Source organism: Salvelinus alpinus, chromosome 7, assembly GCF_045679555.1.
Source record: "Salvelinus alpinus chromosome 7, SLU_Salpinus.1, whole genome shotgun sequence".
Lineage (NCBI taxonomy): Eukaryota > Metazoa > Chordata > Actinopteri > Salmoniformes > Salmonidae > Salvelinus > Salvelinus alpinus.
This window is the reverse complement of record NC_092092.1, coordinates 27984413-27995180: the sequence shown is the minus strand read 5'-3', so window position 1 is coordinate 27995180 and position 10768 is coordinate 27984413. Positions and strand designations below refer to the sequence as shown.

Here is a 10768-nt window from a genome sequence, read left to right as displayed (position 1 = left end):
TCAATCCTATAGAAAATTTGTGGGTGTAACAGTACTCTGCTTGCGTTGTGTACAATCAATCGTCGACACGAACTCCAACGTGTAGCACCAGTCATGGAGATTTATTCTGATAGGAACAGCACAAAATTGCACGTCATGCAATGCACGGCTCACCATCCAAACTCTGCACTCACGCACGGTGGTTTGGTGCTTGTTCACTGGGCATGTAGTTACCAAAATAATACAATTACAATATACAATATAATATCTTTAACAATGTACCTGATAGGAACAGCACAAAATTGCACGTCATGCAATGCACGGCTCACCATCCAAACTCTGCACTCACGCACGGTGGTTTGGTGCTTGTTCACTGGGCATGTAGTTACCAAAATAATACAATTACAATATACAATATAATATCTTTAACAATGTACCTGATAGGAACAGCACAAAATTGCACGTCATGCAATGCACGGCTCACCATCCAAACTCTGCACTCACGCACTGTACAAAATATATGATGCCCCCCACCAGACACAGTAAGTTACTAGCTAGTACTGGCGGGAATTCTTTACAACAAAATGCACAACCAATATTCTCCAAAAAACACTGCATCTTATGTGTGATGTTCGAATAACATTTACAAACCGATTGATATAAATTGTACATTTAAATCATCACTTGGGAGTATAAAAATCACTTTTGACATACTGTGCTTTGCAACCAACAACTTACCACTGGTTTGGTGCTTGTTCACTGGGACGATTCTAACTGAAACATCCCCCCTCGTAAGCAAGCTACGCAAACCAGCCAATAAGATGCCATGTTGAGTAGGTGAAGGCAAGACAAAACTAAAACCAAAAACCCATTTGCTTAACAATAAAGTGGCAAGGGGAATCACCAATATAACCCTGTTACATGGGCAGAACTGAAAAAGCATGTGCGAGCAAGGAGGCCTACAAACCTGACTCAGTTACACCAGCTCTGTCAGGAGGAGTGGGCCAAAATTCACCCAACTTATTGTGGGAAGCTTGTGGAAGGCTACCCAACACATTTGACCCAAGTTAAACAATTTAAAGGCAATGCTGCCAAATACTAATTGAGTGTATGTAAACTTCTGACCCACTGGGAATGTGATGAAAGAAATAAAAGCTGAAATAAATCATTCTCTATACTATTATTCTGACATTTCACATTCTTAAAATAAAGTGGTGATCCTAACTGACCTAAGACAGGGAATTTTTACTAGGATTGAATGTCAGGAATTGTGAAAAACTGAGTTTTAATGTATTTGTCTAAGGTGTATGTAAACTTCCGACTTCAACTGTATATAGTGTATTCTATACTATTCTACTGTATCTTAGTCCATTCTGCTCTGACATCACTTGTCGATATATGTATATAGTCTTAATTCATTCATACTTAGATTTGTGTGTATTGGCTATATGTTGTTTAATTTGTTAGATATTACTTGTTAGATATTACTGCACTGTCAGAGCTAGAAGCACAAGCCTTTCGCTACACTCGCAATAACATCTTCTAAACACGTGTATGTGACCAATACAATTGGATTTGATTTGACATGGTGGTCCTCTTGTAGATCAGTTGGTAGTTCAAGGCGCTTGCAACTTTAAAATGAAGATAGCCTCGATGGCGCTGCCTGTGCTGTCACAGACACCATAATGGCATAGATACAAAGGTGAGACCTCTGTAAATGTATATGGTGTCAATTGTTTAGGTTGTGACCATTTCGGTTTGGATAATAGCTAGCATATGGCTGGATAGTTTTCATTTGGACAGATGTACGTCATAACAAACATATATATTTTAGTCCAAAAACCATACTTTATGTATTTCATGAAATATTAGATGTTCGGTTGTGACACTTCTTAAAAATACATGAGGCTTTACCAACTTTCTCACATATTTTCTCCAAAATGATTGCAGACAGACTACTTGCCATGGGGCCATGCTGGAGAGGGGTGCAATCCCATCACCTGGTGATATATGTAGGGGTGTGGCTTAAGGCACATTCATTCTACAGTCAGCTAAAGTCTGTGTTTCGGTAGTGACATCAAAAGTTGGGACAGCATTTTTCAGAGAAAGACGTTTAAAAATAAACAAAACACTAATAAGATCCATATCTTTCAATGTGGTAATAGAACAACTCAATATGTTCTATTGAAATAATAGTGTTGAAAACAAATCTGAAATCATGAATTGTTTTATTTTCAAACATGAAGTTTAAGAGTCGCTTTGGGGTAGCCACTTGTGAATAGAAAGAGGTGTATAAACAATGGCTTTGTACTATATTCATTTAACAATATGTTTGTTATTGCCTTGGAATTAATTAGAAAATATCATGATGAAAACAAAATCTACATTTGTACACTTTTTTAGATTTGTTTTTTTTGGAAGTGGGACAGCAATTACACCACTTCTGTAGAATCACCCATATACATGAATATGTTTACAATATGTGTTCACGGCCAAGTCAGTTGCCTGGCCCTGGCTGGGATGTATAGATTACGATAAAGGGAGCAGAGATTAGGTCAAAATCAGTAACCACAGCAAGGAATTTCTAAGGGGTAGGGTAACTTCGTGACACACCAACTGCAACATCACACATTCACCCAAAACACTGTATTCGGTGCATTTTAAGTCAATTTTATTACAATGCATTAGGCTTAAGTAGACTTACATTTTACTTCATTACATTATTATTATTTATGTTTTTTTTATGGTCACGTTAACAGTGTGTGTGTGTCAAAAGAGGCCCCCAGTAGACCACATGACGCATATCAGAAGATGTTCGGTCTTCTGCGCAACTTGCCCACCCTCAAGTGGTTATCTCTCCTCAGCATTCAGAAGGAAAACAACCCGAAGCAAGGAGTAGGCCTACCGCAAACGACCGCCGCAAATTACAATTTTGTTTACCTCATTTAGACAATTGTTGTAAATACTGCCATAAAACGTGATTTGCTTGCATTTTGATGGGTTATAGTGGTGCAAAAAATGGTTGACTAACACCTTTACGCAGACCTGTGCCGTGCGCCCGTTCGACATTCAACTTTTACGCATAGCACCAGCGCAACGGGCTACAATATGCTCACAGACCACGAAAAGGAGCTGATCGCTAAAATTTGGGACAAAATGATTCCCGTGGCTTCCGACATCGGAGCTGAATGTCTTCTAAGGTAGGCCTAAGTTAATTGTAAATAACATACAAGCAACACACACATCTGAACATGACTTCCTTTCTGATAAGATGCCACTTTCGATATGGTAGGCTAAACGGTGTTAAAACTAAGACATTTCGTTGGCAAAAACTGTCTTTGCTTCTGCTATTGGAAAATGTATTTGTGAAAGGTGTCATGTATTTGAATGAAAACAAAACGTATATGTTTTTTGTGTTGTTACATTTTTGTTTATTATATGGTTAGCCTGTTACAATAATTTTGCAATTAAATTGGGTTCATGGTCTATTTACCCGAAGTTGGTGGGAATGGAGGCAACAACAGACCTGTTGTCAGTCACCTGTTGTCAGTCACAAATATAATGCCCACTTGCAGACCTACACTTTATCACTGTATCACAGGATGATGACGACTTTTCCCGGGACAAAAACATACTTCGCCCACCTGGACATCAGACCCCGGTCCCCGCACCTGCGTTCCCACGGGAAGAAGATAGTTCTCGCGATAGCTGAGTGTTCCAAAGACATCAGCTCGATGATGGTCACCCTGGCACCGCTCCAAACACTGCATGCCTACAAACTGAGAATAGACCCCTGCAACTTCAAGGTGCCTTCCCTATTTCTCTTGATTAACTGTTCCATCAGATATTAGCACTAGAACATCCCTATCCCTACTTATATCATCTGCTGGAACACACTCATTGAGTCCTAATAATCTTTACTCCTTGAATTGTGCACTCATTCACTACTCCCCACAAATTGGTGTTGGCAATGGCATAGACTGGGAGTTTCCACCATATTTCTTATACCAATAATTTCATTTCAAATCTATGAAGGAAACGTAAGAAGTGCACTTGTGGTTTATTTTATGATTTTTTCCCTTTGTGTTTTGTTTATTTCCCTCACAGCTTCTTTGTCACTGTATCCTCGTGACTTTGGCCGCTCACATGGGTGATGAGTTCGATCCTGTCGCCCACGCAGCCATGGACAAGTACCTCTCGGCCTTCGCAGCCGTCCTTGCAGAGAAATACAGATAAGGAGCATCATAGCCCCATCATATAAACCAAATGTTGCTGTTCCATTAACTTATTATAGAGTATTTTATTTGTGTGTTTTTCTTTTGTAATAAAACCTGACAGAAACACCTGAGTGCTTGTGTCGTTAACTCTCTGTAATAAGGAGGAAATCGTGACTTGTTCAGCTGTATTAAGTTCTGTCAGTTAGTTGTGACAGAGTTCCCTTTAGGTATAGAAATGTGTAAACTAAACCATCTGCTGAGGACCATACATCCCAAGTACATCCCAAGCAGTGGCAACCCGTCATATCTTTTGGGGGGGGGCTTGTCTGTTTTACATGTTATTTTGGCATTAATACGTGTCACATATCAGTTAGCAAACAATGTAAAAAATATATATTATTTAATAAAGCCGCATACAAACATGGTCTTGAGTAAGGCAGCTCCAAAATGCAGGTGTTTCTGTGGTGGTGTTACGAGGAGTGGAACAGGGGAACCCAAGAGAAGACTCAGACGAGGAGACTGGAAGGAAGTAACCACTCTCACCTCCAGGGACCAGAGTCAGAGCGGGCAGAACTGTAGCGGAGAGGAAAACAGCGTCAGGCAAGGCACAACAGGATAACAGGACCTGAATAGTAACAAACGGCTAGAAACGTAGACTGACTGAGCAGAGATTATGATCTGGCAGCGTGGAAGTGGCAGGGCTGAGTATTTGTAGAGGTCTTGATTATGGAACAGGTTGCAGCTGTTGGGGATCAGCTCTGACTCCAGCACACCTGTCTCCGCCCACACAATCACACACACACTGAGAGAGAGGGAGAGGGAGAGAGTACTGGGGGAGTGGTGGCAGGTCAAGGAGACACAGGATGAGCAGTAGAGGGTGTTGCAGGAGCAGATGTAACAGGTGGGGCAAGCCAGCAGACAATACGGAGCGTTGCGCTGTGATTGGCTCAGTTTTCTGTCACTCATGGGGACACTACATCACCACCAAGTCTAAGGGTAGAGCTCGACAATTCAAGCCCCTCGGGTGCTGCCATAGAGTTACATTAGAAGTGCACATCCAAGAAGGCTCAAGGTCATTGGCCACAGATAAAATAACGTGAAATCACCTTATATCTACAGTAGCTTTGATTGGACTGATCATGTCAACATCATACTTTCAAAATCTTAGCTAGCAAGCTAGCAGTCCTCATCATGAATCATCATCATGAATAAAGTCAACAATCTACTGGCAAATCCTTTTTAATCCTTGTCATATGAAGAGAAATAATGAAGAGAAATTAAAGATAAAATGTAGCGGTACTCATCGGCCATTCAACATAAACATTACACAACAAGTTGGAAATCGCAAGTTCACCAATGAAAGATTTGGAAGGAATCAGTGGCTAACTGCAAGCATTACAAAGCAATCATTAGTCTGCTATTCAGTGGAGGGTCTCTTTTCCTAGTTTAAAATTATAACGTTCAACATTGGCCATGCTGTCAGTGAAGCATGATTTGTGCTGCACTCAAAACAACTGTTATCTTGGAACTGCAAAATCTGACTTTAGTAAGTTCAAGATAACTGGGAACTTGGGGAAAACGCGGGTATGACTGGGAAAATACGTTTTGAACTTTCATCCAGCCTCTTTCTAGAGCTATGACCTGAAGATCACTGACGTCATCGTGATTCAATCTTCTTTTTCCCCCCCAGTTGTCTTGAAAGCTCCACAAATCCAGAGAATGTCAGACTTTGATGACAAAGTTTGATGACAAAATTTGATGACCTTGCCTCCACAATCACCTCACCTCAACCCAATTGAGATGGTTTGGGACAAGTTGGACCGCAGAGTGAAGGAAAAGCAGCCAACAAGTGCTCAGCATATGTGGAAACTCCTTCAAGACTGTTGGAAAAGCATTCCAAGTGAAGCTGGTTGAGAGAATGCCAAGAGTGTGCAAAGCTGTCATCTAGACAAAGGGTGGCTACTTTGAAGAATCTGAAATATAAAATATAGTTTGATTTGTTTAAAACTTTTTTGGTTACTACATGATTCCATATGTGTTATTTCATAGTTTTGACGTCTTCATTATTATTCTACAATGTAGAAAATAGTACAAATAAAGAAAAACCCTTGAATGAGTAGGTGTGTCCAAACTTTTGACTGGTACTGTATACTGTAGCTAAGAAAGTAATACAAATTGTATGTTGTAGTAAGCTGTTAGTAGCCCATTTGCCTCACCCTAATAATTTGGTCTATTTTCACCTCTTAATTTTGCCTAGTGTTCTGACTTGGTGGTGCATAACCTGTTTTTGAGAAATGTAATCATTGAATATTGTAAGAGCTTTCATTGTCTGCTTATATGCCCCTTTATTTATCCTACGGTTCTGACTTGGTGTACAGGGAGAACAATGTAAGAACGGCCTATGTTCTGAATTCTGTCATTGTACATTTCAAAAGTGCTGAACAAGTAGTTATATTGACTACGTCAGTCTTAGCTCGCTCATTAATGTCTAAATCGAAATTAAGGATTGCCTCTTATATGCTTGTCGTCACCTTATGCAATAGTTTGTACATCTCAATTGTCAGTAGAAACAACATTTGTTTAAGCAAGTCAGTAAATGAGGCTGAATTAACTGTTTCGCTGCCAGACAAGGCTCCGCTAGCCAGGTGTAGCAGTGGTATAGTGCAATTAGTGTATTGTTTAGTGTTGTGTTGTGCAGTGGCTTTGCTGGAATGCGTCCCACTTTTTTTTTTGCCCCACAAAGATTTACATGCTAAAATCGGCACTGATCCCAAATGTATATAATTTGTTGAAATCACAAGCATAAAGTGTATTAAAAATACATTTTAATTAAGAGGTTTTATTAAACATGTCATTATTGACATCATTGTGGCACATGGACACTCAATGTCCTTGGCAGAAAGCCAAATTGCATCGTGTTTAAAGGAGATGTTTCCACGTGGGACTATCACTGCGTAAATTAATATTTTGATGTTCATGTAGCTATATATTTTCGCTTAATATATTGGCACCCTTGCACTTTACAACGGACTGCAATGGAACAGAATGTTCTAGTTGAATGGCTATTTTTACTGTGTAGGCAGCTGCAACTTACTACAGCTGAGATAAATTACAGTACACATCAAACGAGAATCACCTGACTCCAACCAAATTCATTTGAATTCTGAATCATTTAGTACAGGCCATTTTATTTACTTAAAGTAAAAAATGTTAAAAGTTACGTTTTTTCAATGTCATCTTATTGTAGAAGAAATGGTGAGTCGTGCAATGGCGCCAATATATTACAGCGCAAATGAGGCGCATAGGGCTTATGTGAGCCCCATCAGGTATGTACATCTAAATAATAAATAACCTTGCTATCATTTGTGTCTCCGTTTGGCAAATGTTGTATTCATCACTGGTTAAAATTGTGACTATTGCCACATTTAGTAAATGTAATTAAAATTACAGGCACGAATGTCAATCATGGCACGAATGACGTTCGAGGGTTTTCCTTTTTGAGCTTCATTTGGAGTCAAAAATGGGAGTGTCTTGCTGTAGGAGATAACACAGATGTTTGCTGCAAATAACAAGTCAGAGGATGGGGAAACTTGGTCCCAATGTGAGGATTGTAACTAAACGTTTATTTGTAACTCTTTTAATTAGGCCTAATGAAATCTCAAACGATGGCATCACGTTGCCCTTGTTATTTCAACTATGGAAGTACACTATCAGGAGGCAGGGTTACAATGAAAGCAATGCCATGTCAATGCCATAGCCTACATACTTATTTTGCAATCATAACTAAGAGAGATCTTGACTTATTAATGATTATCAATGCGAACTCATTCAAATGCAATCAAAATGATTCACAACCACAAAATGATGGCGAAAGTAATGGAGAGTAGGCCTATATTATTAAATAGGTCCGCCATATGGATACTTTCGATTGTGTTGCATACAGTACCTTCAGAAAGTATTCATACCCCTTGTCTTATTCCACATTTTGTTGTGTTACAGCCTAAATTCAAAATCTATTAAATATTTTTTTCAAATTTATTACACAAAATACCCCATAATGACAAAGTGAAAACCTGTTTTTCGAATTTGTAACTAATTTATAAAAATGAAAAACAGAAATATATAATTTACATAAGTATTCACACCCGAGTCAATACTTTGTAGAAGCGCATTTGGCGAAGATTACAGCTGTGAGTCTTTTGGGGTAAGTCCCTAAGAGCTTTGCATACCTGGATTGTACAATAATTGCACATTATTATTTTTTTAATTATTCAAAATCTTTCAAATTAAATGTTGATCATTACTTGACAGCCATTTCAAATTCTTGACATAGATTTTCAAGCCGATTTAAGTCAAAACTGTATGTCGGCCACTAAGGAACATTCAACGTCGTCTTGGTAAGCAACTCCAGTCTAGATTTGGTATTGTGTTTTAGGTTATTGTCCTGTTGAAAGTTGAATTAATCTTCCAGTGTCTGTTGGAAAACAGATTAAACCACGTTTTTGCCTGTGCTTATAGCTGTATTCAGTTTATTTGTATCCAAGAAAACTCCCTAGTCCTTGCCTATGACAAGCATATCCATAAGGTAATGCAGCCACCACCATACCTGAAAATATGAAGAGTGGTACTGAGTGATGTGTGTTGGATTTGCCCCAAACATAATGCTTTGTATGCAGGACAACAATTTAATTTCTTGTTTGCAGTATTACTTAAATGTCTTGTTGCAGACAGGATGCATGTTTTTGAATATTTTTATTCCGTACAGGCTTCCTTCTTTACACTCTGTCATTTAGGTTAATATTGGAGTAAATACAATGTTGTTGATCCATCCTCAGTTTTCTCCTATCCGCAGCCATTAAACTATGTAACTGTCTCAAAATCACCATTGACCTCAAGGTGAAATCCCTGAGCAGTTTCCTTCCTCTCTGGCAACTGAGTTAGGAAGGACTCCTGTATCTTTGTAGTGACTGGGTGTTTTGATACACCATTCAAAGTGTAATTAATAACTTCACCATGCTCCAAAGCATATTCAGGATCTGCTTTTTTAATTTGTACCCATATACAGTAGGTGCCCTTCTTTGGGAGACATTGGAAAACCTCCCTGGTCTATGTGATTGAATCTGTGAAAATGCACTACTCAATTGAGGGACCCTACAGATAATTGTATGTGTGGGGTACAGATATGGGGTAGTCGTTTAAAAATCATGTTAACCACTATTATTAATTAAACACGGAATGAGTCCATGCAACTTACTATGTGACTTCTTAAGCACATTTTTACTCCTGAACTTCTTTAGGGTTGCCATAACAAAGGGGTTGAATACTTATTGACTCAATACATTTGAGCTTTTATTATTATTATTTTTTTTTTTAAATGTTCTACAAACAAGATTCCACTTTGACATTATGCGGTAGTGTGGGGAGATCAGTGACACAACATCTCAATGTAATCAATTTAAATTCAGGCTGTAACACAACATCAAAAAGTGTGGAATAAAACAAAAGGGTGTGAATACTTTCTGACGGCACTGTATGTATAGGCTATAACCTGAGAGTTACCCTCAGAATCTATATTTGGTTTCATGAAATGTTTTTTGCTGTTTCACGGAAATCCACCTAAAGGAGGACATATTCGACAATGTTCAACCATGTCTTATCTAAAGCAAGATGGGTTATCTCCAACCAATCATATTACATTTTTCGTTTTGGGGGCGGAGTGCACAAATACCATAAAACTAAAGATTTTTCCGAATTTTATTTATGATTCCTGTTCTCACTAGAAACTAAGCTAAATCATCACGAGCAAACATGGTTGAGTGGACAGATGAAGAGCGCGCGGCTATCTCCAACATCTTCTCCAAACTAGACTATGACGACATTGGCCAAAAGTCCCTGTCAAGGTAAGACAAGAAACTTAGGTTTACTTTAACTTTGATTGTTAGTCCCCCTAATTTTCATCTTCTTCGTCATTTTCTGTTGTTGTTCAGCCTCACATTGTTCTCTCCGCTCCTCTCTCCGCTCCCCTCAGGTGTCTGATCGTGTACCCCTGGACCCAGAGGTATTTCGGGGGCTTCGGCAACCTGTACAACGCAGAGGCCATCATGAACAACCCTCTGATTGCTAAGCACGGCACCACGGTGCTGCACGGTCTGGACAGAGCTCTGAAGAACATGGACGACATCAAGAACACATACGCCGAGCTGAGCGTTCTGCACTCCGAGAAACTGCACGTGGATCCCGACAACTTTAAGGTAAGATAGGCGACAAAATAACATTGAAGTCCACTCGATCAAGCTACCCCCAAATACATTCTAAACATATCACTTCTTCTGTGGTTTGTTCTCTTTCACAGCTGTTGTCTGACTGTCTGACCATCGTCATCGCTGGGAAGATGGGCAACGCATTCACCCCCGAATATCAGGCATCCTTCCAGAAGTTCTTGTCAGTGGTGGTGTCTGCTCTGGGCAGGCAGTACCACTAGAGTCAGTCTCCATATAGCTGACCGAGGAGACAGCCTGTGTGTTCATGTGTTTCACTCCTCAATTAAGAAATAAAATAAGCATATAAGCATC

At 39.4% G+C, this 10768-nt stretch overlaps 2 protein-coding genes across 2 annotated transcripts; both read left to right on the top strand.

Annotated features, from left to right (window-relative positions):
- The first annotated feature begins 2758 nt into the window (after positions 1 to 2758).
- Positions 2759 to 4327, top strand: hbae4 (hemoglobin alpha embryonic-4). The gene is made up of 3 exons (XM_071409723.1): positions 2759 to 3179; positions 3581 to 3785; positions 4087 to 4327. The coding sequence occupies exons 1-3, from the start codon at positions 3088 to 3090 to the stop codon at positions 4213 to 4215; spliced, it is 426 nt and encodes a 141-aa protein (XP_071265824.1). The 5' UTR covers positions 2759 to 3087; the 3' UTR covers positions 4216 to 4327.
- A 5627-nt stretch (positions 4328 to 9954) lies between these two features.
- LOC139580752 (hemoglobin subunit beta-2-like) lies at positions 9955 to 10768 on the top strand. The gene is made up of 3 exons (XM_071409724.1): positions 9955 to 10096; positions 10225 to 10447; positions 10549 to 10768. The coding sequence occupies exons 1-3, from the start codon at positions 10005 to 10007 to the stop codon at positions 10675 to 10677; spliced, it is 444 nt and encodes a 147-aa protein (XP_071265825.1). The 5' UTR covers positions 9955 to 10004; the 3' UTR covers positions 10678 to 10768.

Excerpts from the sequence above, each read along its gene's own strand:
- hbae4 (XM_071409723.1), top strand. The coding sequence starts at position 3,088 with ATGCTCACAGACCACGAAAAGGAGCTGATCGCTAAAATTTGGGACAAA. Across the intron at positions 3,180-3,580 it reads GGAGCTGAATGTCTTCTAAG|GATGATGACGACTTTTCCCG; the intron begins GTAGGCCTAAGT and ends ACTGTATCACAG. Across the intron at positions 3,786-4,086 it reads TAGACCCCTGCAACTTCAAG|CTTCTTTGTCACTGTATCCT; the intron begins GTGCCTTCCCTA and ends TTTCCCTCACAG.
- LOC139580752 (XM_071409724.1), top strand. The coding sequence starts at position 10,005 with ATGGTTGAGTGGACAGATGAAGAGCGCGCGGCTATCTCCAACATCTTC. Across the intron at positions 10,097-10,224 it reads GGCCAAAAGTCCCTGTCAAG|GTGTCTGATCGTGTACCCCT; the intron begins GTAAGACAAGAA and ends CGCTCCCCTCAG. Across the intron at positions 10,448-10,548 it reads TGGATCCCGACAACTTTAAG|CTGTTGTCTGACTGTCTGAC; the intron begins GTAAGATAGGCG and ends TCTCTTTCACAG.